This window comes from Vanacampus margaritifer, chromosome 5 (assembly GCF_051991255.1).
Source record: "Vanacampus margaritifer isolate UIUO_Vmar chromosome 5, RoL_Vmar_1.0, whole genome shotgun sequence".
In the NCBI taxonomy this organism is placed as follows: Eukaryota; Metazoa; Chordata; class Actinopteri; order Syngnathiformes; family Syngnathidae; genus Vanacampus; species Vanacampus margaritifer.
The window spans coordinates 12,711,700-12,739,635 of NC_135436.1; the positions used below are offsets into that span (position 1 = coordinate 12,711,700).

General features: G+C 39.2%; 4 protein-coding genes across 8 annotated transcripts in view; 1 reads left to right on the forward strand and 3 right to left on the reverse strand.

The window, feature by feature from the left end:
- Window positions 1–230: 230 nt before the first annotated feature.
- Window positions 231–1,852, reverse strand: LOC144052458 (uncharacterized). The gene is made up of 4 exons (XM_077566533.1): window positions 1,730–1,852; window positions 1,507–1,586; window positions 1,032–1,238; window positions 231–506 (listed from the first exon to the last, which is right to left on the reverse strand). Exons 1-4 carry the CDS (start codon window positions 1,749–1,751, stop codon window positions 501–503), a joined length of 315 nt encoding a protein of 104 aa, XP_077422659.1. The 5' UTR covers window positions 1,752–1,852; the 3' UTR covers window positions 231–500.
- A 3,154-nt stretch (window positions 1,853–5,006) lies between these two features.
- On the reverse strand, window positions 5,007–14,720 carry LOC144052457 (uncharacterized). The gene is made up of 17 exons (XM_077566532.1): window positions 14,609–14,720; window positions 14,005–14,144; window positions 12,932–13,033; window positions 12,176–12,241; window positions 10,776–10,863; window positions 10,441–10,481; window positions 10,207–10,272; window positions 8,294–8,404; window positions 8,097–8,186; window positions 7,861–7,992; window positions 7,370–7,441; window positions 7,231–7,273; window positions 7,042–7,145; window positions 6,883–6,960; window positions 5,358–5,463; window positions 5,180–5,284; window positions 5,007–5,081 (listed from the first exon to the last, which is right to left on the reverse strand). Exons 1-16 carry the CDS (start codon window positions 14,628–14,630, stop codon window positions 5,238–5,240), a joined length of 1,308 nt encoding a protein of 435 aa, XP_077422658.1. The 5' UTR covers window positions 14,631–14,720; the 3' UTR covers window positions 5,007–5,081; window positions 5,180–5,237.
- A 1,709-nt stretch (window positions 14,721–16,429) lies between these two features.
- On the forward strand, window positions 16,430–24,860 carry tp53i13 (tumor protein p53 inducible protein 13). 3 transcript variants are annotated; one of them, XM_077564996.1, is made up of 11 exons: window positions 16,430–16,558; window positions 16,646–16,801; window positions 16,908–16,988; window positions 17,073–17,108; window positions 17,990–18,048; window positions 18,140–18,218; window positions 20,536–20,664; window positions 20,917–21,111; window positions 22,951–23,413; window positions 23,519–23,740; window positions 23,819–24,860. In XM_077564996.1, exons 2-11 carry the CDS (start codon window positions 16,703–16,705, stop codon window positions 23,923–23,925), a joined length of 1,470 nt encoding a protein of 489 aa, XP_077421122.1. In that variant the 5' UTR covers window positions 16,430–16,558; window positions 16,646–16,702; the 3' UTR covers window positions 23,926–24,860. The 3 variants fall into 3 exon arrangements, with proteins under 3 accessions (XP_077421122.1, XP_077421120.1, XP_077421123.1); XM_077564994.1 differs by having other exon boundaries at window positions 22,951–23,740; XM_077564997.1 differs by lacking the exon at window positions 16,430–16,558 and having other exon boundaries at window positions 16,767–16,801; window positions 17,073–17,193; window positions 22,951–23,740.
- Window positions 24,861–25,227: 367 nt separating this feature from the next.
- The window catches only part of git1 (G protein-coupled receptor kinase interacting ArfGAP 1), a 33,268-nt gene continuing 30,559 nt past the window's right edge, over window positions 25,228–27,936 (reverse strand). For all 3 annotated transcript variants that reach the window (XM_077565991.1, XM_077565992.1, XM_077565990.1), the window contains one exon: window positions 25,228–27,851. In XM_077565991.1, the coding sequence (XP_077422117.1) occupies window positions 27,636–27,851 (216 nt within the window). In that variant the 3' untranslated portion in view covers window positions 25,228–27,635. The remainder of the gene's footprint in view (window positions 27,852–27,936) is intronic.

Genomic DNA, 27,936 nt, shown 5'->3' on the forward strand with positions numbered 1-27,936 from the left:
CTGTTAATCTATTATACTAAATGTCAGTTCAGTTATAAATAATCTCCAGATGAATTAATAATTGTAGATGTACTGTATAGTAATGTATTATATATACTTTGCTCTGTCCGCATAATTTCTAAAAAGTCTGCGGGTGTATTTAAAAAAAAAAAAAGAAGAAGAAAAAAAAGAAAATCATCCACTCTGTCAAAAAATGCAGGTACAGTATTTAAAACAACTTGACAAAAATGTTATTTCATTTTCACTCATTTAATTTCATACAAATACCTGATTGGCTACAATTCCCATGAATTACGTACTTTGGATTGACAGAAAATAATAGGAAACAATGCCACCTAGTGGTAAAAACCGTCCTTTAAGGTATGGCGTCTGATGTCAAATCCTGAACTTGAAGATCGGTTTACCAGACCAGCAGGTTACTGGTGAGAGACAGAATAAAGTTAAATTGCATTTACACGCACACACACTGCCAGCACACCAGACTGGTCCCTCAGGAAGCATCAGTTCTGCAATGACAAAAAAGACAATGCTTACTGCAGGAAAAGAAAATGATTTATAAAAGTACATCTTAAGTGCTATAGCTCTTATATTTTAGAAATAAAGAACTCTGGCACCAGCAGTGGTCCCTAACAAGCATCAAAATGCCCTCCACCCTCAAATTTGGAACAGTGGCATTCATTGTCTTGTCAAGTCTTTGCGAGCCTCAGAGAGAAGGGAAGGCAACATTAGGCAATGTGACTTGGCTATCTGATCTGTTTCATCATGCTCACACAAATTGACTGCGAGAAAGGCTGCAGATAATGACTGCAACGAGTCACAGGACACATATATAGTCACAGATAGGAGTGTAAGGTGTGTCGTGTACGGTTCAAAGTGCCACAGCAGGTCAGACCTGTTGTGGCTGCATAGCGGTAAAACCAAAACAAAAAAAAAGGGTGTGAAAGGAATGTTGCAAGTGTTGAGCAGTATTCTGTTTATTTCAAATATCGCCACAAAGAAATGAAAACTTTCTTGTAAAAATAAAGACTCACCTCATCACTGCTGCTGCTGCTGCTACTGGAGGAAGAGGACGAGGAGGAGGTGTTTGACTTCTTTCCATCCTTATGCTTCCCATCCTTAGACTTCCCATCCTTAGACTTTCCATCCTTAGACTTTCCATCCTTAGACTTTCCATCCTTACTGTCGCTTTTACTCTTCCCATCTGATGACTTCTTCCTGTCACTGGATTTGCTGTCACCCTAGAAATAGGCTAATTTAATCAATTTCAGAAGTTTTTGTCGAAGTGTAAAGTCTTACATTATATGTTAACGTTCTTCAGTTCATCAATGTCCAGAATGGTTAAGTATCCGGGTGAGCCAGTAACAAATTCCTGTTCCTTGTTGTAAAAGGCAGTAAGAAAAAAAAAATATATATATATATATATATATTTAAATCGAAATACAGATAAATTAATTATGTCACCTGCGTAATGTGGCACATAGTTTTATTTTAATTTGAATAATGTACCTTATCGTCTTTTTTCTTTGACCAAGGAAAGCTGAACTCATCCTTTTGTGCATCTTTCTTCGTTATCGTTTCCTCCACTGCTGTAAATGTAAACACATGTAAATGGAAAGTTTAAAATCAGTATATCTAAATCAACTTCACTCCAAATTTATGTTGGACATCAAAGTGACAGGTCGTTTTAGGTAATAGAAAAATGCAAAAGCTAACTGAGCTCAATTCTTACCATCATTAAGATTGAAATTCATCGTGCCTCTAGTCCAAACGACGACGACACTGACGGCAAAGACAGGAACCACAATAAACCTTAAACCAACCTTACCACACCTCAAACCACGTGACCCAACCAGGCCACACCTCCAGCTGTGGAATGAGAAGCCTCCGGGAAGCGTTTAAGTGCGACCGGAAATAGCAAAATTCAACCTTTTTTTTTTATGCACATGTAAAATTGTTTATTTTACTTTTCTTTTCTTTTTTAAATTTGTCTGACAACATTTAAGCCAATTTAATCAAAAACAATGAATAAAACCTGAAGAAAACATAAGTAACCAATTTTAAGAACCCCCTCCAAAAAACAGCTATATCCATTCAACAAATATTACAAGTCTCTTGATAATGTAAATGCTTGATAAGTTGTTTAAGGCTCACTTTGAATTACAAATATATTATTAATTCACTGATTAATAACAATTGCGCAATACAGTATATAGGGAGCATTATTCAACCTTTTACCCACGAACAGCATATTCAACGCAAACAAGTGGGAGGAGTTTAGCTTCAGTCCGTCAGCATGGTGAACTATGCTCCGGCCTCACCTGTGCCAAGATAAAGACTAATAAAAAGCTGTCATGATCTTGACATTATGTTTTGCTGCTTTGTTTTTTTTGTTTTGTTGCGTTTTCCGTTGTAGTAGGCAGATACGCATACCGGTTTTGCATGATGATTTAGGTTCTTAAACGCTGCAATGTTTAAAATTGTGTAGCCATGTTTACCTGTCCTCTGGCCTGTAATGGCCTAGTTGTGGAATTTCCAAGTCTTAAATAAAACCATATGGTAGAATTATAAATGTTTGTCTGCTGGTTTATTCTTGAAATTAATATTTAACACTTTAATGAAAGTACTGTAAAACAATAAGAAATGTATATCTTACCTTGTATAGAACCAAATGTCATCTGATCCCACGGATGTTGGTAGTCCAAAAGTCGAGTTAATGTTCAGGTCATGGATGTCTTTCTTTAAAGAATGTATTTCTCCTTTGAACTGAATATTTTCACACACTGCCGAGACCAGGGAAGCGGATTGTTGCCTTTCTGAAGTCTTTCTTCACTTGACATTTATCTGTATATCAGGGTGAAGTACAAACTGCAGACTTGGTGTGTGTCGAATACTACCGCTAGCTGAGTTCAACATCGCTGGGAAATCCGTGGCAACTTAAAACAAGCGTGTACTTTGCACTGTTTCTCCAGTATTACTGATAATCAGACCGGGTACACACAATACAGTCTTGTTGTTTTATTCCCTGAAGCAAACATTGAATTATTTGATATATATTTTCCATATAAAAATCATCTTTTTTTCTATAGTATGACTCCTCACCAAACATACATTTCCATTGATTCAGTGTAATTAGACATCATATCAGATGTTCACAGGGTAATCTACGTATCATTTTCCAACTTCCACTCATGTAACGAACAATAATAATTGCGCCATGCTATCAGTTGTAAGATCTGTGACCTCTGTAGAGATCAGTAGAGCTGAAGCGTGAGGGCTGACGGGCCCCCGCGTCCGTGTACCGAAACGTACTTCCCATCAATGACTCCATGGGACTTAAGGGTCTGCGAATGGGTGCCCGATCTCCGCCAGCAGTTGTGGACGCTGACACGTTGGAGAGTGTGGGAAGCGCAGGGTTCAGAGGATCCAACTTTACAACATGTTTGGAGGGAAGCAATGGATAGGTGATCGCCGAAGCACCGCCGGGCTTGGAGCTTCTCATAAATGCCGAGTATCCGCTCACACCCGGGTCGGACACCTGCGGTTGTGGATCGCTGCTTTGCTTGCTGCTTTGCTTGCTGCTTTGCTCAGCGTCAGGGCTTTTCTGCAATGGAATGGTGGAAGAAGGAAATAAATGACGCCAACGACATCTCATTTCAATTTTTTTCTATAAACATGTCAGGCTCGCTTCTAGGCGGATTTGAGCATGTTGCCATTCCATTACTTACATTCTCCTTTTTCTTCTTGTGTTTCTTGGCCTTTTTGTTTTCCTTGTCACTGTCGCTGGAACTTGAGGAACTGGAACTTGAGGAACTGGAACTTGAGGAACTGGAGCTCGAATCCTGAACATATAGAAGCAAACCACGGTTTGTAAAATAAAGCATAAGCACACAATCCTTGAAGACCGCTGAATTATGCATCCATCCATTTTCTACAGCACGTCGTCACTGAATTGACCTTTTTCTTCTTCTTCTTCTTCTTGTCCTTCTTCTTTTTCTTCTTCTTGTCTTTCTTCTTTTTCTTCTTCTCATCACTACCAGAAGAATCTGAATGCTTGGATGGAAATGCAATCATTTGGTTAGCACTGCATTTTTTTGTTTTCATTTCTACAGAATAAACACCTATTTGAAGAAGCAACAATATTTGCATGATCCGTACTTTCTTCTTGTCTTTCTTTTTCTTCTTGTCCTTTTTCTTCTTCTTTGCCTTCTTTTTGTCATCACCACTAGAAGAATCACTAGACGAGTCAGAGGAAGAATCCTGGACACAGAGAACGTTATTTACATTTACCAGCCATACAATATATGATTACTAGAGCTGTATCAAAAGTACAAACTCAGCCTTTGTAAATTTGTACACCTTTGATACAGCTCTCATATTAGACTGTACAGCTGTACCTAATTAAGTGACTATATATACACACACTTATCTGGCTATTAATGCACTTTTTGTTTAGTCACACTTTCTTGTGGTGGCTCACCTTTTTCTTCTTCTTTTTATCCTTTTTCTTCTTTTTCTAAAGAAATTATATGTGATTTAAGTTCTCAAGAAATAGCAATACAATTGTGAATAGTGCACGATTTCACCTTGTGACTGTCACTGTCAGAGGAGGAGGAGGAGGAGGAAGATGAGGAGGAAGAGCTATCCTCAGAAGAGCTGTCCTTCTAATGACAAAGTAAATACATCAGAAATCAGCATGATGATTAAAAGCAACTGCAAATATATATTACTCATTCATATATAATGGACTCCATCAATAGAATAATGTAAGTTTATTTGCCTTTTTCTTTTTCTTTTTCTTCTTCTTTTTCTTCTTCTTTTTCTTCTTGCAATCGTCACTATCAGATGAAGAAGAGGAGGAGGAAGAACTCGAGTCCTGTTCAGCGATTGGGAGAATAATACAAAACATTGTAACTACTGACTACAAAAATAATGAACTGTACTCGAAAACAAATGACACCCCCCCCCCCCAAAAAAAAACAAACCTTCTTTTTTTTCTTCTTCTTCAACTTCTTCTTTTTCTTCTTCTTTTTCTTTTCATCATCACTGTCAGATGAGGAAGAAGAGGAGGAAGAACTGGAGTCCTGTTAGGGTAAATTTGATAAAAACTATTTATAACGAAAAGAGGTTGCTGACATTACCAAATACTGTATTGGATAATATGTCAAGCGCCAAAGCAAACCTTTTTTTTCTTCTTCTTCTTTTTTTTCTTCTTCTTCTTCTTTTTCTTCTTGTCATCGTCACTGTCGGAGGAAGACGACGACGACGATGAAGAAGAACTGGAATCCTGTTAATACAGTTTACGTATAAAGTGATAAATCAACCGAGAGTGAATAAAATATTTTAGAAGGATAACACACCTTCTTCTTCTTCTTTTTTTTTCTTTTTCTTCTTCTTCTTCTTTTCATCCTCACTTTCAGAGGAAGAGCTATCAGAAGACGAAGAAGAGGAGGAGCTGGACGAATCCTAAACATGAAATCAAACACAATGTTTTCAATGATAGAAATGAGTAACAACCAGATTCTATCACGTTGCAACATTTTATTCATGCCATATAAACAAATTAGGGGTGTGCCCAAAAAATCGATTTTCATAAGAATCGCGATTCTCATTTAGTATGATTCAGAATTGACTTTAAATGTCCCCAAATCGATTTTATTTAAATTATTTTATACTGTCTTCCCTTTGTTTATGTGTGCCTTTATAGGGAGCGCTGTTCATGTTGTACCCAATTTGGACACTTAGGGGCAGTGTGGTTCCACGCGGTCTGACACACTGTTAAGTTGTAGCCACATTAAAGAGTAGAAGGAAAAAGTCATGATCAAGTTATTCCAATAAAAGGTTGTTGTTTTTTTGCAGCAGGGATCCGTTCTTTTGAGTGATAAAAGTGCCGCGCGTAGCTCGCTAATTAGCATTAGTGAGTCAGACTGGAGTAGATCATTACGATTCCTTGAACATCTATAAATTGAAGTAAAAATCAGTCAATCAAATCATTTTGAATCAAAAATCGTTCTTAGTCGAAAATGGATTGTGAATCGAATCGCACACCCAAAAATTGGAATCGAATCGTGAGACATTCAAAGATTCCCACCCCTAATAAACATGCAAAACCTAAACGCAATATGGCTGTATAAGCTACTGAGCTATGAAACAGGAGCTCTATCAACACCTGCTATGAAACCGTTGACTTTCTCTATGTTTATACACTCAAACAGTTGGGTCAAAAACAACTCAAAATGGGTTAAGAAGGAGCCGATGTAACCGTGTGGATTTATTCATTTTAAGCCTGTATCCCACTGAGGGACGAACACTTGAGCTAGCGAATGCTGATTGGTTCGCGTCAGGGTTCATTCAAGGTTGCAGTGTTTCCTAAAGGTTCTCTCAACAGTCTTAATGGTCTTTGGGTGCAAACAATCAGATTGGATATGTTGGATTTATACAAAAAATGTTTTCAGTGGAGGGATCCGCAAAGCATTTCCAAAAAAGAGAGAGGGCTACCTACTACCCTACCAAGGCCGAAACGCGTTGGCAATGTTTTAATCAACTGGCAATAAATGCCTTTTACTTGGAACACCTTTGAGTGCCTCAGTTTTCTCTCCTTTTTTGGAAAAGCCTGGCTGGTCTTTTTTGTTGCAAAGACATTTTGAACAATATCCATGCGATAAGAAACACTATTAAGACTTTTGAGAGAACTTTTAGGAAACGCTGCAACCTTGAACGAACCCTGATGTGAAATCAACATTCAAATGTTCGCCCCTCATGGGATATGGGCTTAACCGAACCCAATTGACTCCGATTTTCTGGGTTCAATAAATAACACCCTTTTTTTTCTTTCTTTTTTACCCAATTTGAGTTATTTTGGACCTAATTGTTTTTACATAATACCTTCTTCTTCTTCTTCTTCTTTTTCTTCTTCTTCTTGTCTTTGTCATCATCATCACTGTCTGAAGATGAACCAGAATCCTTCAAATAAAAAATAAAAATCACTATGAGGCTTGCTTGTTCATTTTGCTCTTTTCATTAATATGCACTCACTATACTCACCTTTTTCTTCTTCTTCTTCAGCTTCTTTTTCTTTTTCATCTCCTTCTCATCCCTTCCCTCTCCCTCATCATCACTCAGGTGGCCCTCCTCAGAAAAGACCACCTCTGCTCCCAAGAGTTAGAATGACATCAATTCCTGACCTATGCAATTCTTTGAACCACCATATGATGTGTTGAAATTCACACTTACCACCTGATAAGTTGGTGACAGATTGATCTCCCGCTGCTTTATACTATATATTTAAAAAAAGCACACACACAAAAAGCAAAATCAAAGTTCAGCTGATGTTTCTTTGAGTGACATTTTGTGCATAATGTGAGCGTGTCACCTTGGCATCATAATTGCCTTTCCCTGCATCTTCAACAGCACTTGTCTGTGAAAGTGATTCTTGCGCTTCATCCTGTGAATAAAAATCCTTTATATTCTTCAATTCTCTCATTGACTTCGTCTGCATCGTTACATTTCTCTTGAGTTCCCTTTATACTTTGTGGTTGTGTACTATTGTAATTGCATGTATGTAGTTATGTCTCCATATTAAATAAAAATGTGTAGTTAATGCGCTCTAAAACTGGGCCAATCCTGACCAGGACATAATCGCGCTAAAACACCCTTTTCGAATATTGTGGTAATGAAAAGAGACGGTATTATTTAGTGCCATCTAGTGGTGAACTAATAGAATACAACGATTTTGAAGCACGGTGCCTCAGAGTGACAACACCTTGCAAAAGACTACCACCAATGATTGTACTACCAATTATCATCTGGTGTGAGCGAACAACCCAGCGAGTACGGGCTAGCAAAATAACCAAATGAATGTACCTTTTTCTCATCTTTCTTTTTATCCTTTTTCTTCTTTTTCTTTTTCTTGTCATCATCGCTGTAAGAAGAAGAAGAGGAGGAGGAAGAGGAGGAGGAAGAAGATGAAGATGAAGAGGAGGAGGAACTGGAATCCTGTGAAAGAAGAAGAAATGAACATAACCCCAGATTTGTAGTTATTTCCATGGTTTACAAAATAGACAGATGAAACTCAATTGTGCACATCCTAATCACGCCACCTTCTTTTTCTTCTTCTTCTTTTTCTTCTTCTTTTTCTTCTTATCATCACTATCAGAGGAAGAACTGTCAGATGAAGAGGATGAGGAATCCTGTGACGTAAAAGGAGAAAGTAAATATAAATAGATTATTTCTTTCTTGATTTCATCATTTATGAATGCTTTTCCCCAAATAACTACATCATATGACATAGCTGTACCTTCTTGTGTTTCTTCTTTTTCTTCTTCTTGTCTTTCTTCTTTTTCTTCTTCTTGTCCTTTTTTTTCTTTTCATCACTATCTGAGGAAGAGCTGTCAAATGAAGAGGAATCCTGGGAATCGAGGGGGGAGAAGCCGTTTCAAATAAATACATTTGTATTAATAAGAGTTGTTTTTTTAAATTATTAAATGTTCATACATTTTTATATTGATCTACATTATGCACACTCCAATATAAGCTGTGTTGGAGACCGGAAACATCCAAAACCTGCAGGACCGGAGTTTGACACCTATCCCCAACGACATGACCCAATCAAACACAACACCATAATGAGTTAAGGACTGAAGGTTGAAAAGTTTGGCTAACGTTCATCATACAAGTACACAGAAAAGCCAAGCAATACATGTAAAAAATTATTTAAAAAAAAAAAAAATGTTGTGCTCTCTCCATTAATTCTACATCTCACTTTAAATAAGGGGACCTTACAACAGTTGTATATTCCAATCCGTGTCTGATTAAAACTTAAAAAAAAAAAAAACTTTACTAAAGACTCAACTTTACCCATCCATCCATATTCTACCCCAGCCACTTCAACGAGCTCCTCCGGCGGGATCCCAAGACGTACAGAGACCAGCCGAGAGACATAGTCTCTCCACCGTGTCCTGAGTCGTCCCGGGGCCTTCCGCGGGTAGGACATGCCTGGAACACCTCTCCAGGGAGGCGTCCAGGAGGCATCCGAACCAGATGCCCAAGTCACCTCAGCTGGCTCCTCTCAACGCGGAGGACTAGTGGCTCGACCCTGAGTCCCTCCCGGATGACCGAGCTTCTCACCCTATCTCTAAGGGAGAGCCCGGACACCCTGTGGAGGAAACTCATTTTGGCCGCTTGTATCCGGGATCTTGTTCTTTCGGTCACGACCCACAGCTGGTGACCATAGGTGAGGGCAGGAACGTAGATCGACTGGTAAATCGAGAGCGTTACCTTTCGGCTCAGCTCCTTCACCACAACGGACCGATACAGAGTCCGCATCACTGCAGACGCAGCACCGATCCACCAAACTTTAAAAAAAAAAACTTCACTAAAGACTCAACTTAACTATTGTGGAAATTAGCAAAAATAATATTAACCTTTTTAGCTAGTATCTCACTGAGTGGTAAATCTTTTGAATGCTTGCAAAGAATTTGGAGTTTTCGTCCGGGTTTGTAAAAGGTTGCAGAGATGTTCACAAAGAGTTTTTACTTGTCCCGAACAATTTTTCTGGAACTGGAAAAGTTGAAATATCTTTGCAACAAGAAAAACTGTCTGTGAACATCTTTGCAACCTTTTGCAATCATTTACGAACCCTGACGAAAACCCAAAACACGCTATGTTCACAAACAATCACAAGCATTCGCCGCTCGCCGAGATACCATCTATAGAAAACCTGCAGTTGCAATTGTCAAACAATGGTGGGAAAACTTTACATTTTGGGAGAAGTCCATATCCCCGCTGTGATGCCGCCTAACTGAAAACCTCTCACACCACCACATTTTCTAGCTGCTATTTCCAGCTGCTTGTTACTAAATCACAGACAAACTGCATCCGAATCAGACTGGATTAAGGCACTGACATCCTCAAAACCACTAAAGTAGTCATCGAGTTTGGTATCGTCTGTAAAGAATCTGAATCTCGGTCAATGAGAAAAAAAAAGAAAAAAAGCTTAGGGCGAAATTCGGACCCTTGAGGCACACCTGAATTTTTAATTCCAACTGTCACGAACTCTTTCCACCCCAGCCACACCACACGCCTGGAGACATTCTAGTAAGTTTACCAGCAATACCATACAATGCAAGTGTCGACTATCTCATTAAATGCATCAACACATGCCACCATCATTAGCATCCAGTCATTCAGCGTGCCTAAAAGCTGAGTTACCTTGTTCTTTTTCTTCTTATCCTTCTTATGTTTCTTGTCGTTTTTATCATTGGATAAGTTGGAAACCTGAAATAAGTCAGAAGCAAGGGGACAGTTTTATAATTGACGATGCATATTTCTAAAAATAAAATAAAAAGTAGATCCAGACGAGTAATTATGAAATGTAACAATTCACATTGATTCCATAGCAAAATGGACATATCTCAAACGTCAAAGTTTATTTATATCTCTCACCCTCGCAAACTCTGAGTCCTCATGAAGTTCTGTTTGCTCATCTAAAAAAACACAGATCAATATGGCCAGTTAGGTTTAAAGAGAAAAACATATCACCGATGATGATTTTTAAGTTTTGCGTGACTTGATGGCAAATGAATTCTATAGCTTTGTAACTGGAACAATGGAACATTCAGTTCAACCAAACCAACAATACTTTAAGAACATTAGCAATGCTTCTGCAATGTTTACGTACTTGCGGTATTCAAAGTGGTATGCATAAAAATACTTTTATTAAGAATAAGCACAAACTTGTGGAAATAAATGAACCTTTCATGACAAAATATTTCACCTACCAGTCGGTGGTATGATCAACCTGTCCCACATGTACTCATTCACCACTTTCTTCTTCTTCTTCTTCTTCTCCTCCTTTTTCTTGCCATCCTTTAAGGTAATAATTAATTATAATTATATATAGCGTTTAGGACACAATTGAGCAAGGAAACCGGAGAACGTACTTAAATCATTGTCGAGTACTGAAATGTTTAATTTTGAACTTGCTCAATAACTGCCCCATTAAGGGTTTGCAACTGGTTAAACGGGTCATGATTGTCCTTGCTTCACCTGCCGTGATACTATCACAGTCAGATGTTACCTACTGGATAAGAAAGGTCAAATTATTGACATTTTTTGAAAATGTCAATTCAGAAAAAGCACACATGTAGTCACTCCAATTGAATGCACATTAAAGCCCAAGTATGTCAGCATGTCAAAAAAGAGGAAATAATTGGAAACCAGACCAGTTCATTGTTACAACATGTCTGTTTCATAAATTCCAAATGGGTGTGTGCCCTGCCTTCAATCAGATGCTTCACACATGTAGATGCATGAACTGGGTCCTCTGCCTAGTTCCTCATATTTTAATGCTCCACAGTCGCTACACAATCCAAACCTTGAGGCAGTACCTTTTAGGAATGCAAAGATTTATCCTTGCAGCACCCTGCAACACCTCACTGAGGTGGGAAACTTCATTTTCACTTTGTTTCTTTAGAGCGAACTGCCTTGAGAGATCACTTTTTTACTGGTTGGTAACCCGGTGGGTAGTAGTAGGTAATGTCTGGTCTGTGCTGGATTTCACTTTCCTTTCTTTTCTTTGATCCTTCCTCGGGTCTCCTGACAACCTCACGACTCTAGCTGGATTCTAAAGTATTCGGTTTAGGTGAACGGTAGGGGATTTTTAATAGCTTTTAGGTGAACTAATGAGTACACACTCACACGCACGCACGCACGCACACATGCACATACTCACCCACATACAAAATAAAAATAAAAAATAAAAAAGAGAGAGTGCAATGATGATGACATGTCAAATCGTTAAAATTACCGAATGAACAATACTGAGCTCTTAAGAAAAAAAAGAAGAAAAAAAAGAAGAAAAAAAGAAATCACTTTTTTTTTTTAAATAGTAAAGCTGTACGAAAACGTTTCAATTTTGAAAAAGTTGCTCCTGAATTTTGAATCTCATTTGTCACATCAACAAAACTCATGTACATATTAACTCATGTGAAATATACCGTATTTTTGGATTATTGTGCATAAAATGAGAGCTGCGCACACGGCAGACGATTTTGAAATGATTTCATTAACATGTTCTTGCTGGAGGGGAAAGTGTGTGCTTCTGAACAACATGTGATGCCAACGTTCCAGCGGCAGACGTGCTGAAGCAATATTTGAATACGCAAATGATATGACTTACCTCACTATCAGTGTCTGAAGAGCTGCTGGAAGAGGAAGAAGAAGAGGAAGAAGACGAACTGGAATCCTGTAGAAAGAGAGATTGTTTCCTTTTTTTCTTTTTTTTAATTAAACTGGTTTATTTGTTTGGGCCTTTGTCAAGGTAAAGGAGATCTTGCCATTGGTGCGTAGTGTAAAAAGGGAAGGGCTCTTTAAAGCACTTGGCAAACACACAAACAGGCACACGTCCACCCATAGCAGCTATGTAGACAGCCTATTGTACCCATCACAAAGTACAACTTTCTACAAACACATTAATCACAAGCCTAACCAGTTAAGTCGAGTGCAGTAGGAGTGTATTTACTTCTTACCACGGAAGGCACACCCTGAAGTAGCTGTAAAAGGCTTACGTTATTACCTTGTAAAATAGATTCGAATTGTAAAAGTGATGTTATTATTATATTTTGATTAGATATTTTTTCTGCTTAAATGCAACAATGTGACATTTCATCAAGTGTTTGTGGTAGGCTAATATATATGTCAAATTCACTTCACCTCCATTGTATTTTTTAATTTTTTATTTTTTCTGCAGGTATTATTAATTGACAAATAAAGGTCACAAAACTGAAAGTCACTGAAAGTTTAATGGGTTATTCCTTCTACCACTCCTCCATGAGATTTTGTCAAAATCAGTTGAGTAGTTTTAAGACTAATCCTACTAAGAATATCAATGGCAATTTTTTTTGGATGGAGGTCAGAATGTTCGAAAAATACATACTTTCTTCTTATTCTTCTTTTTCTTCAGTTTCTTCTTCTTTCGCACCTTCCATTCGTCCTCACTGTCAGACGACGATGAAGAGCTGTCATATGAGAATTGTGCCTGATGATAAAAAGTGACATACTTGTCAACGTTCTTCAATAGGAAAAAGCGCAGATATACAAAATGTCATATTCAGTCAAGGGACTCCGGATTTGACCTCGGGACACCAAGCCGACGTCGGAAGTTGAATCGGTGTCGGACCGTCGTGACATTTGATCACTCTAATTGGCTGTTAGCTAGCGAATCAGCGCAGAGGAAATAACAGGAAGTGACCAATGCAAATAAATAGTAAGCGACGAAAAGCCTTTACACTTTCGCTCATTTTGCACATAAATCGCTCACCCTTTGCTTTTGGACGTATAATGTCTGTCTGGACAGAAAATCGATCAGATAAATTCATCACTGTGGTTCAAGACAGACCGACAATGCATGCCATTACCGTGAATGGGAATGTCGATCGAATGATATGCCAACTGCAAGACATGGAGATGCAACTGGATATACCATGTAGGCTTAACTTTATATTGCCCGATTATCTGTAAAGAGCCTAAGGGTGTGCTGCGCGTGGGAGGACATCGTGAGTGAATTATGAAAATGATATACTTTGTTTACGTTTTTACATCCCGCCCCCGTAAACAGCTTTCCGGTTTCTTTTTTCGAACAATGTAGAATAGTGACTACCGCCACACGGGGGTACTACTTCTCCCGCATCATCTCTATCTCCCCCATCTCTCTCTGTCTCTCTCTCAAATTGAAATTCAAATGTACAGAACATTATTGGCCTGGTACATAGTTATACAGAAAAGGTAACAGACAAGCATAATAAATATTATCTAAAGAATAACAGAAAATAAAATGCAAACTTAAAACAAAACAAAAAAAGAAAGGAGAGCACAAGGGGCCATCAGCAAGGTTAAACTCCTTTACTAATTTACATCATTTTTTCTCCGTCATACATTTGAAGGGTCTGTGTCGGTGTCTATTTGTTGTGGTGGGTATTTCTGTCATTTTTCCGGTGTGATGTTACTTACATGGCAATCTGTAGGTTGGCTCCTGTCGTCATCGTATTCTTGCTTCTCTAGCTCTTTAGGCTCTATTTCCTCAGTGAGTGACTCCAAACGACCAGGAGGGATGGCTACTGGCTCCTCTACACTTGCTGCTCCACCAGGAGCTATGGTGGACACAATAGGTCATATCACATCAGCACTAATCGGATAGACCCTGGAATTAACATTTTCAACTCTCCATGTGTAGAATTAGCAAAAAGTACACCCATTTTATCGAATTTCTCATACTTCCTTAATTGAGGACTGTTTTAACCAACATACACAAAAGCTATAATTTAGTTAGGTAATACTAAAATCAACAAATTGTTCTCTGGAGAGTGAGAAGCTTCTGCATACCATTTGCAATAAACCTCAAGAATGACTTTATTACAGTTATGAGAATAATCAGTAGTGCCCCACCCCTCACAACAGAAGAAACGCCCAATGTTCCGTGTAACTCTGCAATAAAACGGAAATAATTACTGACTCGTTTTATAAATAAAACAGTGTCACATGTTTTCAAATCGTGTAACTACACGATGAGCTAAAAATATTGCCAGATAAAAGAATGTCAGTGGTATCAGCTAACCTTCAGTGTGAGGGAATTCCATTTACGTCCACCCTTCTCCTCTGCTGAGGAAGCCTCCCAAACACACCCTCAGTCCAGGTTTAACTACTTAGGTGAGTGTAGACAACATGAGTGATAGGGCAGGGTCATGAAGTATGTGTGAAGTTGGGTATGGCAAGATGAATTTCAAAATAGATCAAAATCTAACCAATTATTCATCTATAAATATTAAGAAAGTTAATACATAGCGGACCAAACCATCTAAGTCTACGACTATAGTTCCTGTATACATTTAAAACATTATTGAAATGCGTTGTATGCAAAATAATTATGTGAGTGCTTTTATTTTGGAAACCATAAAACTGTTCACCTGTGCCAACAGGTAATGCTTGTTCCACTACTTGCAGTGACAAGATTGTAGTGGTCTAAATCAGGAAGTGTTGCTTATTCAGTCGACGAAACAATACAAATGATTTTTTTAACTATACAAGCACAACATAACGCCTTCAGACGTGATAAATCCGCAAATTGTGGATTAGTTGGGAGCATAGACGTCGCATCCGGTTGTCTCAAACAAACCTCAGTTTGTGGTTCACAAACTGATGTTATGACGCCTCTTAGTGGATATTTTAAGTCCTGCAGCAGCAGCCCCGGTGCTGTAGCAGATTTAAAAACAGCCAATAAATAATTGTTGTGACAAATGATGTCACTGCAGACGCTAACATTGAGACTTATAGAGAAAATGGTAGTATTTGAAATAAAAAGTACGCCAGGTTTCTATTGCAAAAAGTAAATTAATAAGCAGGAATTGTAAGAAAAAAGAACTTGAACTCGTCAATGAATAAGTGAAGATAACAGACACAACCTCTTACTTTTGCAATCTTTATTCGATAACATTTACATCTCAAAAGCCAAAGGAGCATAAATTCAATCAAGAGCAAAATGGGTAGAAGAAGGAGAGAAGAGCTCAGCATACGTCTGTATCTATATGAAACAGGGAATAATCACACTCATCCCTAAACCTGGAATAGACCATAAATTAATTGATCATTTTAGACCTAACTTAATAATGACTTTACGATTCAAACTCTTATAAATTATAACAGATTAAAATATGGCATTACTAAAATTACCTTGCATATGCAATCTGGATTTATAAAAGATCGTTCAATTCATAATAATTTACGTTTGGTGCTTGATTTACTCGAATACATTAATCTAATTGAAGAGCTCATTCAAAAGTATTGGACTTTGGATCGTTGTAATTTGATTTGTGAGCATTATTTGATTTGAATCAAATAATCATAATTTGGTTTAATGTCATTTGACTAATATTAATTAATAATTTTGAAAGAAAGACCTCTGTCGAAGTGGGCTTGAGTATAAACACTACACTACAGTAATTTTAACATGCTAATTTCAGAGCACGCAATATAGTGTACATAATAGGGATTTATATGATATTGTACTTGTGAAAAGCTGTTTTCCTTTTTTGACCCTGCCCAAATAGTACCTGCTTATGCACGCCTCCTCTCCATACATTAAAATATGAAGTTTGTGTCCTTTCACCCTGCGTACTTGAGCAGCCTACTGGACGGATGTCATCAAGTTAAATTACTAAGGCTCCAAAATTGCAAGTATATTTTCAGAGTAAAACTTAATTTGGTAATCACAAAACAAACAAATCTATTTAATCCATCATATATACTTACACGTTATAATAACGATGGTTAATTTAGACAAGAAAATTGATTAAATGCATCTTACTGTTGAATAACAACAATAATTTATGAAAGGACTATTTTATGTTGAAAGTAGAAAAATACGTCCGTTGTTGACGTTGTTTGTGAGTCCTCATTGTTATTTTCAGTTTTAAGTGAAAGTCAAAATACTTCTCTTTGTATGTGTTATAAAGTAAAGATTGTCGCCATCGTCTGAAACGAAGAAAACGGAGCCAGCATGATAAGACCGGTATACTTTTTTTTATTGCATTATTATTAGTTCTGTGAACATGTGTTTCGAAATTTTAAAACTACAGCACTTTCATTTGTGTTTTAGTAGCTGCATTAGCCTGACTTCATGGCGTTCTTTCTCCCACCTGGATGACTGGCGAGCATGCCGAGCCGCACAGTGGCCGTGCTGGCCGCACTATGGTTCTGTTTCGGTCGGCACATTGTCTCTGAATATCTGAAGCCAGAATGTGACAATGGAAAGGTGAGTTGTTGTTGTTTTTTATTTTTATTTATTATTGTTGTTGTTGTAGTGATGCTTGTTGCAATGTATGACATTCGTCATATCGTGATAAATGTCTGTTGTGTAGCTGTTGGTGGAAAGGGATCTACCTACAGATGCCATCGGCTGGGGCTGTTCTGTTCCAGCTGCTTTGTTGGACTCCACTCAGGTAACCATGGATACGGCAGATCTCAAATCTCAAATCAGTGCTGTCCTAACTATTTAGTCATTGTTCATTCTTTGCTCTCTTCAGGGGCTTCCCAGTGTCGCCACAGTGTATGATCCAGAGGTGAGCAAACACTAAAACGAGCGCATTGTTTAACCAAACATGCTGTCTTCATTAAATAGAGTAATTGCAGAGCCAAACGGTCAGGGTATGTTCAATGTGCTTCAGTGTGATACGGCTTCTTCCAAAAGTCAACAATAGCAGAATTTAGAATCTTGAATCAAAAGCCTTCATTTAAATCGAACTGGCGGCCCGGCCCGCGACCACATTCTGAGTGGCCCCTTGATTGATACAAAAAATAATAATAATTAACAACCCCCCCCCCCCCCCCAAATTATTCTTGAAACGCTGTTGAACATTCAATATTTTTTTTATTTAAAAAAAAAGATTATTATTATCATTATGCTTCTTGATTAAAATTATTCTGCAATTAGTAATAGAGATGATAATGAGTTTCTGTTTCTTAATTTCTGACACTTTTGTATATGGTAATTAAACCGACCGAGGAACATTATTATTATTATTTTATCCTTATATGGGTTATCCATCCATCCATCCATCCATTTTCTTGGCCGCTTTTCCTCACTAGGGTCGCGGGGGTGCTGGAGCCTATCCCAGCTGGCTTCGGGCAGTAGGCGGGGTACACCCTGAACTGGTTGCCAGCCAATCGCAGGGCACACAGAGACGAACAACCACACTCACATTCACACCTAGGGACAATTTGGAGTGTTCAATTAACCTGCCATGCATGTTTTTGGAATGTGGGAGGAAACCGGAGTACCCGGTGAAAACCCACGCAAGCACGGGGAGAACATGCAAACTCCACCCAGGAAGGCCGAAGCCCGGACTCGATCTCACGTCCTCTGCACTGGGAGGCGGACGTGCTAACCAGTCAGCCACCGTGCTGTCTATATAGGGGTATGTGACCACTTTTCTTTTAACAGTTTGCCAGGCAGGTGTGCATGAATGAGCCCCTTTCCTACCACAACAGCATCCCCAACAGGTACAACCGTTATGGCAATGCAGTTTCCCCAGTGTTAAAAGTTGAGCAAAATCTATGACCGATTTGAAATAATTTGTCGTGTGCCTTGCAGCGGTGCGTTCAGGCCAGTCGGAGCACAGAGCGGAGAGTACTTGTACTGTCCTCCTCAACGGTGGCTTAATAACCTGCATGTGAGTAACTTCCAACCTCAAGCGGCTTTTTGGAGAGACTTTGTGTCACACAATGTTATCTGTGTCGCAAGCAGAAAAAAACTTTCTTGTCTGCTTGAACAGAAGGACACTGTTTTAGTTGCTATCTCGAGTGTTTTGGGTAACACGAGAAGGACATCAAATATCATTTAAAGCAAATCGTTCTTACTGTGACAAACATTGGGTGTTTGTTTTTTACACTATTGATAATATTAACTCATTCACTGCCATTGACGGCTATTGATGTCAAAAATTCATTTGAACTATTTCTATTAATTTAACATTTTTTCCTCTTTTGTTAACAAGAGCATGAAAAACTAGAAAAATTCCCGCAGAAATTTTGAATGGGACTGCTGACTTGTAAATGAGCTGAACAGTTTAAAATTCAAACGACTGGAATCGGTCAAGAAATGTGGACGTTAACCATAATCATCATCAACTAAAAGTATCTCACTGTCCCTTTAAGAAAAATGCACTTTTCACGCTGAAAGAGGAATAAAATTATTTGTCCTCTTTGCATGTTCCAAAACTTGAAGACAGATTTAATGTAAGAAAAAACACCTTTGCAAAAATGATTTTAATCTAACAGAGATCTCTGGACATCGTAACAGACTCCAATTCATCACTTAACAGGTGGAATTCAGAGCGCCGAATGTGCCTCTTCCGCGTGTAAAATGGCTTCTTATAGTTAAAACCGACCGCCTCTCTTTCATTTGTAGACAAAACATACTCTCTGGGTACTTTTCCATGAGCGATGGCTAAAACAGAGTCAGGGGTGCGTGTTCGAAACAGATTCTGTTCTCAAGGACCAAATGTGTTTTCCCACAGAGAAGGAACTTCTAGACCAAATAATATGTCCCAGCTTAAGGTCAAATTATACTGTTCAACACTACTTGCTTTACACGTCTATAAAACCTTTCAACATGGTTAATATAAAGAATTAAGATGTTAATAATGTATAACAATGGTTAATATATGAAAATAAAGAATTTAAATGTTAATAATATCTAACAACGCACACAAATTTGACTTTGAGACGTCACGCACCCACATTCCATTGATATTGTATGAGAGACGCACACCTCGAACAAAAGCCTCTCACGACTTAACGGTTCAAGATGCAGATTCAAGAAATGGCTTGTTAGAACGGCAAGGGTTTGGGGAACGCGAGCATGTTCTCACTTTTTTAATCGGATGAAAAATGACCAAATGAGAGCAGGTTGAAAACTTATGATTTATCCAAAATGAAGAGGAAAAAGGAGGCGAATTTAACATGGAAACGATAGGCGAGTTAGTCCGACTTCTCCTCGCTTAAAGTGAAAATAAAGGTACTAAATGTCACCTTAGCCAAATAAAAGTTAGTTTGTCTGAAAGAAGAGACTTGTCACTACAAAATGTGAGAATTTAATGTCTAGTGAGCAAAGATTGTGGCCATGGTGACGAGTTGAAGTGAAACTTTTGACTTTTGGAAATATATTTTTTTGGTTCCCGCCACTCAAAGCCCAATTGCTCCACAGAGTGTAATATAAGGCTATTTCACTCACTGTCTTTGAACCCGCACAGGGGGGAGAGCTTTCATTCCTTAAAATAAATTTCGACACTGAGCTAAAGATGGGAAAAATTGCTACAAAATGAGCTAAAATTCATATCAGTCGGATAACATATGCGCGCGCAGCGTGTCTTGGAAAAAGGTGCTTGATCTGTAATTTGTCCCCCCTTTTTCCATTCATTTCCTATGGGAGTTTTTTGGGAATTGCGTCGCCATGGTAACTCGGAATTCCTAGAAAAGTAATGCCGCACCGAGTCAGATCGAGCCGCATCGTTTGATACCTCATTTGTCCCGGTGCGATCTACGGTACGGGCCGCATTTTTGCGGAAAAATCTGGGGATTTTCTAGGGTGGAGAGTAATATGTGCTGCTTTCAGCAGTCCCATAACTAGAAAAAAAAATCGTACATTTAAAACGGATATAAAATTTATGATTAATCGTGGGTTAGCTATTGAAGTCATGCGATTAATTACAATACATTTTTTTTATTAGCGATTACATTTTTTAATCGTAATTAATTGCATGACTTTTACCTCACGATTAATCACACATTTTATATCTGTTCTTAATGTACAATAAAAAAAATCTAGGTTGTCATACTCTTGTTAGCAAAAGTGGAAAAAAAATGTAAACTAATAGAAATAGTTCAAATGAATATTTGACGTCTATAACCGTCAATGGCAGTGAATGAGTTAATATGAAGAGTGTTGTATTTGGACTCATATATTTGTGTTTGTTGTGTGTTTACCAGCACGGTGCTGCCGTATTGCTCTACCATCCCTGCGCAGCCTTCAACGAGCGTCAGCTTGTGTCCATTTTGGCCCGCTCGTGTCTAGACGATTACATCGTCACTCCTCACCCTCAGCTCAACAAATCCATGGTTAGGAAACGCCTCACTCGGATTTGTGCTGTATGTAGTAGGGCTCGGTCGCTATCCCCCGCAAATAGCGAGTGGGATTTGGGAAGCAATTTTGGGGTCGTTCATTCCAAGTGGGGAGTGGTTGGCACGTTTATCTCACAGTTTGGATAAATATTTAATTCATTCAAGGTTACCACTTTGTGGAAGAATTAATTCTGTGCAAATACCAACCAGTTAATGCAATTAGTTATGTGTAGTCATGTCTGTATTCAGCCCATAGCCTTGGTGTCTTGGGGGAGAACATTGGAGCTTTCCACTGCGGCCTCCTCTGACGTCTGTGATTGGCTGCAGAACGCGACCACTTCGAGCAATCAGATCAGTGGCAAATACAACTTCCTGTTGACATGCCCAGCAGAGCAACATGGACAGAAACGCACGCGTCGAGAAGGGCGCCGCACAGATGACAAGGTTTCAACTGTCTTTTCAATATCTGTTTTTTTTTTGTTTTTTTTTTAGTAGAAGGTCATCCAAAGGTTAAGAGCCCCAAAGCCAAATGGTAAATTTATGTAGGAGTTTGAAGAAATGCTGTCAGTTAGCTGTTCTATGGTCAAAACTGGAGACTTTAACATTCATGTTGTCAACTTGGATAAGTATATCAATGAACTCACTTTTGGTCTCTAACAACATGAAAAGTAGTGACACACTAAATCACATTCTTGACCTCGTAAGATGTTGTCATTTCACCTTTTGACGTGAAGAAGTTAATTATCTCCGATCATTTTTGCGTGTTCTTTGCATTACTAATAATGCCAAAAGTTCAGGCGAACAACTGTCTTATTAAAAATAAATAAAAAATACTGTTCTTGAGTCTCGCTCACTGATTGCTCGCCTGCAAAGAAGAAGCTGTCGAACCAACGAAGTCGTGAGGTTCGTGTGGTCAGGGTAGGCAGTAGATTTCACCCATCTGATCAGCTGGATCGAGAGCGGTCGATATTTTGTATTTTATGCAAAATCAGTGATCGGCTGTAATGTCTTAATTTGCCTCATTGGCCAATGCTATTGATCACCTCCGCAAAATAAGATCATTTCATTGTAATATTTAACTCATTCGAACCCAAAAACGTGTAAACATGTTTTTAATACTTTACTTCACTCCCAAAAATGTATTTACTTGTTTGTTTTAATGTTTTTTTGTGTGTACTAGAGTATACAGAAGACTTTGATGCAGCTTCTGACATACGAGGTGGCTTAGAGCAATGGTAGTTATAAAAAATAAAAAAAAATTTAAAAAACGGGTGGCAGCAGAGTATAAGAGATCAGCCAGTGCCATGTGGCAACAAGCTCTTTTTGTCAGTGTTTTCACCAGGAATGTGAATATTGATGAAACTTAGCTATATTCTAATGCTAATTGCTACAAAATGGAAACAGATAAAAAAAAAAATACTGATGAAAGAAGAGATTTTATTTCTTTCTGTGAATATGTTTTTATAGCAATAGAACACAATGTTCTATGGGCCTTGCAAAATCAGTCAAAATCCAGTAGAACAGCCGGGAGCGAAGGGGGTTGCTTCCGTGAAAATGGTTGCAAGTGAATGAGTTAATATTTATCAGCGTTTTTTGAAGATGGTTATTTTTTCCATACATTTCAATTGGCGTCAATTACACATGGGTTTTCGCTATTCATAGTCTGGGCCAGTCCCTATGCAGCGCAAATCAGCTGTAGACTAAAGATAAAGTTTTTTGTTTTTTTTTAAATCTATCTTATCACCTACGTATATACGTCTTTAACTCATTCACTGCCATTAACGGCTATAAACGTCAAACATTCATTTCTATTAGTTTAACATTTTTTTTCCACTTTTGTTAACAAGAGTATGAAAACATAGAAAAAAATATTGTACATTTAGAGCAGATATAAAATGTGTGATTAATCATGAGTTAACTATTGAAGTCATGCGATTAATTACAAAAAAAATTATCGCCTGACGATTACAATTTTGACTTCACTCGTTAACTCGCAATTAATCACACATTTTATACCTGTTCTAAATTTACAATTAAAAAATTCTAGGTTTTCATACTCTTGTTAACAAAAGTAAAAAATAAAAATAAAAAAAATAACTAATAGAAATAGTTCAAATGAATTTTGGACGTCTATAGCCGTCAATGGCAGTGAATGAGTTAAGTATACAACACATGACGCTCAACAATCTGTGTACATAATCTGTCACACTTTTACATGTATCTGTCCATTCTTACGTAGCTTATATCAAATCTGACTGAACATCTGTTTATGTACACCCACAGGAGCCTGTGAGGCAACTTTGTGAACGGATCATCTCATTGTGGCTAAAAGGAGCGAGAAAGGCAGAGAAAGGTTCCCCCACAAACAGCAATTGGCAACAACTGCGAGGGGGATCGAGGCAGAGGCGGATAAGGGCTGCCATCTCGCTTCAACGGGATGACGTGAAAGCAAACGGAACATTTCAGGTGTCCGATGTCTTGACCAACACCAAAAGCAGCAGCACGCATGCGCCGAGGACGCATTCTCTGGCTCTCGTAGATCCCGTTAAGATCCAAAATCAGGATTTCTCATCCAGGCCTGCAAGCCATTTAGCGCCTACGCAGAGGATGCTACGCCTCAAGGTTTTTGAGACCGGAAGACAAACCGTGAAACAGACCGGCTCTGCTAAACGCAGTTCCGCCGCGGATGGACAAACGCTTGAAAATGAAGTCGTGGATCTGAGAGAAAGAGAGTTGGCGCAAGAAGGTGACACGCACTCAATAAAGGGTCCGGATGAGTCCGCGCCGACAAAACACACACACCCCGAACGGGCGAGTGACCCGGCCGACGGCTGTGACACTTGCACGACAGGACAACGGTGCGCCTGTGGCAAGGGCGCGAAGGGCCGAGCCACGTTCGTGAGCTTGCCGAGTACCCCGGGGTCCAACGAGGCGGTGTGGGCGGCGGCGGCGCTGGGCTTCCTGCTGGTTCTCCTCACGCTGTCTGTTTTGCACACGCGCCTCTACCGCCACTGGAGGACCATGCCCAGTCTGTACTGGCACGACCCACAGCAAGACTACGACAGCGTGGCAGGTAATTAAACACATTGCTTGTCTGGAGCTTTTTTTTTTTTTTTTTTTTTTTGCAATTTGTGTGGTTTTTGTTTTGTAGATGTTATCCACAGAAGGCTGCAAATTGCAAAGAGGCGGCGGAAGAGGGGCCGGAGACAAGAGTGTGCTCTCCTGCCCAGCTCGTCAAGCTCGGATGAGTACATGTAGACAAATGAAAGAACCGCCGTTGTTTGGGGACTTGTTCAAGTCAGGAGGATAAGTGCACCGGTACATTTGAACCTTTGAGTCGTGTTGTATCCAACATGTAACTGTAGTGTGCAAAGGCAGACGCAGGGCAGCCTCATTTCCAAAAGGGACAGCTGCTGATTGCCACAGTAAAGACAAAACTGTTTTTAACAGGCCAACAACAGCAGTCTGAAAAATGACAGTTTTATATTGGTTTAGAATATATTTGTGCAACAGCTATTAAAGCGGAAGTCAACCGCAACATTTTCTTTACAAACTGTTCTATTGTGTTGGTGGAAAATGAATTAAGCAGCAAAATCCTCCCATTTTGATTCATCTCAGGGTGCGGCAATTTTGCCACATGATGTCACAGTTGCTCAGGGCTTATGCATATTCCAAAAACAACATTTTAGTCAGAATACCATGTTTAGACTAGTGGGGCTTCATAGAACATTTTGGAATGAACAATTTTAGGTCGACTTCCCCGTTGCCACCTGATTCTGTTTTCTTGTTCTTGAATGATACTGTGTTTGTATTTTTTACATTCGAAAGTTTAGCGTGAGTTTTAAGTAACACTGGTAGTGAGCATTAGGTTCATATAATGGGAAATTATTTCAGATATAACTTGACTGAGCATAATTACAAGTTAAAAAAATATCTAAACGGCAAATGGGAAGTATGCTTTTAAAACAAAAGCAAATCCTACTTTGAAGAAGTCACGTTATTTTAGGGATTGTTTTAAATATTTCCTGATTGAAAGGATTTTTGAATGTTAGATAATCCTGATATTTGATGACAAGGAAATGTTTTACCAGATCAGTAATTGTACATGTAAATATTGCAAAAATGAATGCTCCAACATTTTTTTTTTCTGGTTATGTGCAGTAACAATAAATATTCACCAAGTTGATCATGAACCTGTTTCCTATTTTATGCGGGATCCTACGTTAACGTTTTGTGGTGAGTCACACTGGTGACCCTGCCAGAAACACCAACGGACCTAATAAGTTTCAATGCAAATTTAATATTTAGCATCTTTGTACTACTGATGGGGAAATGAAGCTTCATGAAGCAGCTGTGATCATTTTTGGCTCCTGGCTAGTGCAATGGAAATAGATCAAATTTCCACTGCGTCTCAAAACCAAGAGTGCCATCTAGAGGAATCAAAGAAGATCACAAGTGTTTCATGAAGCTTCATTTTCCCATCGCTAGTAAAAAGTTACATTTCGAGACTCACATCTTAGACCTTTGTACAATACTTGAAAAGAAACCTGCCAAACCATGGACAATTAACTTGTTTTATTATTTTATTACAAATGTACAGCTTATGAGTTTCCATTAACGACTGACCTTTTTTTTTTTTTTAAGTCATTGTTCTCTACATTTATACAGTTTTTAGTGTTTTCTGTTAAAAGACAACGCTCCATCACCCATCTCCCAAAATGTATGCCTGTGGGGTGATGCACAAGGACAGCAACGTAACAGGCCACAATGCACGGCCAGTGGTTCAAGATTGGGCTGGGCTCAAATAAATCACTGGCTGATGAAAGGCTTGGTCCAGCCGATGATGAACACAGAGGTGTTTAGATGCTAAGATGAAAACAAAATAAAAAAATTGTGCTAGGCACAATGAGACTTAACCAGTTAACATTCACACGAAACACTCTACTGGGCGTCCACTGAACGAGGCTCCATGTGCATTTGTATTTTTTTTCATTATTTGGAACCTCTTCCCCTCGCCATTTTGAGATGACTTTTAGTGCTGAGCCCAAGCATGCTTCAGACCTTTTCCTATTCCACCACACCTCACATAATGGCAGCTAATGCTAATGCACCTGAACTACGACCTTAAGGAGGGTGCATTACACGCTGCAGATGTGCCTTCATCCCGCTGGTGTTTGGAAAAAAATTGTGCAACTAACAGCACACGCCACCTCCTAGATCCATCTTCTTCCTGCCACCGTGTAAGGCCAAACTCAACTTGGTGCTTGCGAATAGCTCTCACAGCCTAAACCCCACTTGGGCCAACAAATAGACATAAATATTTCACAGACACAACCCTAACATGTAGCTTAATATAAAATATAGCATGAAAATATATATATATATATATATATATGGATGTATGGCTCTAGTCTAAAACTTGACCGGTGGGCAAAGCTTTGTCGATGGAAGTATTTCCGTTGTTGCAGCCAGTCAAACGGGAGATGATCATGTGCAAAGGCATTCACTATCAAGCAATGATACATTGCAAGAGTCTTTTTAGGGCGTGGCAAACAATCAGCCCTCGGAGGCATGCGACAAACACGTGAGCAAATCAAACCACCAATTTGACCGAAGTGCTGATTTCTTCAAATTGCTGGATGGGACTTGGCAAGGTCAAATGTTTGTCTAAAGGCGTTTTTGAGGCTTGTTCCATTCGGACCAGTTCGGTCACCTGTACAAACTAATGCAGTCTCCCCTCAAGAGACATTTAGTTCGCTGGGCCAAATCAGCAGACCATGACGTAGAATTAAGAACAATAAAACACTGGGTTTGATTGTGCTCACCAGGCAGCTAAAATAATCGGAAAACTAAATTAATAACAAATTACATGTTAGAAAAACACCTTGTGATGGTATTCCGGTTTGCTGAACTGCAACATTCGACACTGGTTAATGCTGAGATGATTCCACTGGAGCGATAAAATGAGGCAAATTGAGAAAAAGAAAAAAAAACATTAAGAGATAGTTGAGGTTTCATTAAAAACATTGTGATCCAGGTCCTGCAATAAGACAAGAAGACCAAGAAGTTTTTGGTTTGCCCGTTCAATCCAAATGCTTTGGCATCTTAAACTAATGAAATGAAGCTTCACGAAACACTTACAAAATGTTATGATGCCTCTAGATGGCGCTCTTGGTTTAAAGATGCAGTCAAATTTGAATCAATTTCTATTGCACTAGCCTTTATCTTTAAACCAAGAGCACCATCTAGAGGAGTAAAAAAAATATTGCAAGTGGTTCACGAAGCTTCATTTTCCCACCACAACCTCAAACCCCTCGGCCGATGAGTGTCTCAACTGCCACTCCAAAAGAGTGCTGGAAAAATCTGTTCACAGGTTGTTAAGTTAAATCCCAGTTAGAGGTTGAACAATATCTCCCTGCGCCACTAAATGAGAATCATAAGTGAGACGATGACAAACAGAACAAAACATATCAGTAAAAATATCAATACAAAAAAAAAAGCAAAACAATACATCACAATGATTCCAGTGTTAAGTTTTTTTTGTAAGTCTTTGAGATGTGCATGATGGATGCCCACAACAGGCTGGAAGGCCTTCGCGGGAGCAAACTGGGCTGTCACAGTTGATGTTGGTCCAGGTGATTGGAGCTGAAGGTGGGACGAGGAACCACAGCGGGGGAATAAATTAAGTGGCAACATGTTAGGATGCGCTTCACTGTACATCAGCACCGTCATGCTTCCTTGTCGCCGTCACGCGTCCAGCCTTTTATCTTACACGTCGGGTTCAGCGGCCGCCACGTTTCCACTTTCCCTCTCTGTGCTCATTCATGTCCGTCTGATTCCTTCCCATGCATAGTCCAAACTTCTCTTTCCCCTCCCGTCACCCAATGATGTGATCACATTGTGGACCTCCCCCCGTTCCTCGGCCCAGTCCCCCCCGCCTCCTCCCCTCCCCACTTCTTTCAGCATTGTCACTGCTTCTTCTCGCGAGTGGTGATGGTGACCAGCTGCTTGGCGGCCTTGGCGATGTCGTAGGCGCACTGGATGACCTGCTGGGTGAGGAGCTGATAGTCCACGGCGGGAGCGCCCGGGTCCGAGGGCGCTGCCTTGCGGCACTCCACCTGTAAGCGCGAGGCGCTGGAGGCCAACAGGCGCAGAGAACAGTGGACTGCATCCAAGGCTGGCCGCTAGACGAAGAGAGACGAAGACAACCAAAGCTTGGATGGTGAAAATTGAAACATCAACAGAAAAATTTGTTTGAGGAAATGTATA

Coding starts and splice junctions, on each gene's coding strand:
- tp53i13 (XM_077564994.1), top strand. CDS start 16,703: ATGCCGAGCCGCACAGTGGCCGTGCTGGCCGCACTATGGTTCTGTTTC. Junction 20,665..20,916: donor CTCAGCTCAACAAATCCATG/GTTAGGAAACGC, acceptor GTCTGTATTCAG/CCCATAGCCTTGGTGTCTTG. Junction 21,112..22,950: donor GGCGCCGCACAGATGACAAG/GTTTCAACTGTC, acceptor GTACACCCACAG/GAGCCTGTGAGGCAACTTTG.
- LOC144052457 (XM_077566532.1), bottom strand. CDS start 14,630: ATGGAATTCCCTCACACTGAAG. Junction 14,145..14,608: donor GGAATTCCCTCACACTGAAG/GTTAGCTGATAC, acceptor TGTCCACCATAG/CTCCTGGTGGAGCAGCAAGT. Junction 10,864..12,175: donor CTTCAGACACTGATAGTGAG/GTAAGTCATATC, acceptor ATTACCTTAAAG/GATGGCAAGAAAAAGGAGGA.
- LOC144052458 (XM_077566533.1), bottom strand. CDS start 1,751: ATGAATTTCAATCTTAATGATG. Junction 1,587..1,729: donor GAATTTCAATCTTAATGATG/GTAAGAATTGAG, acceptor TTACATTTACAG/CAGTGGAGGAAACGATAACG. Junction 1,239..1,506: donor CAAAGAAAAAAGACGATAAG/GTACATTATTCA, acceptor GCCTATTTCTAG/GGTGACAGCAAATCCAGTGA.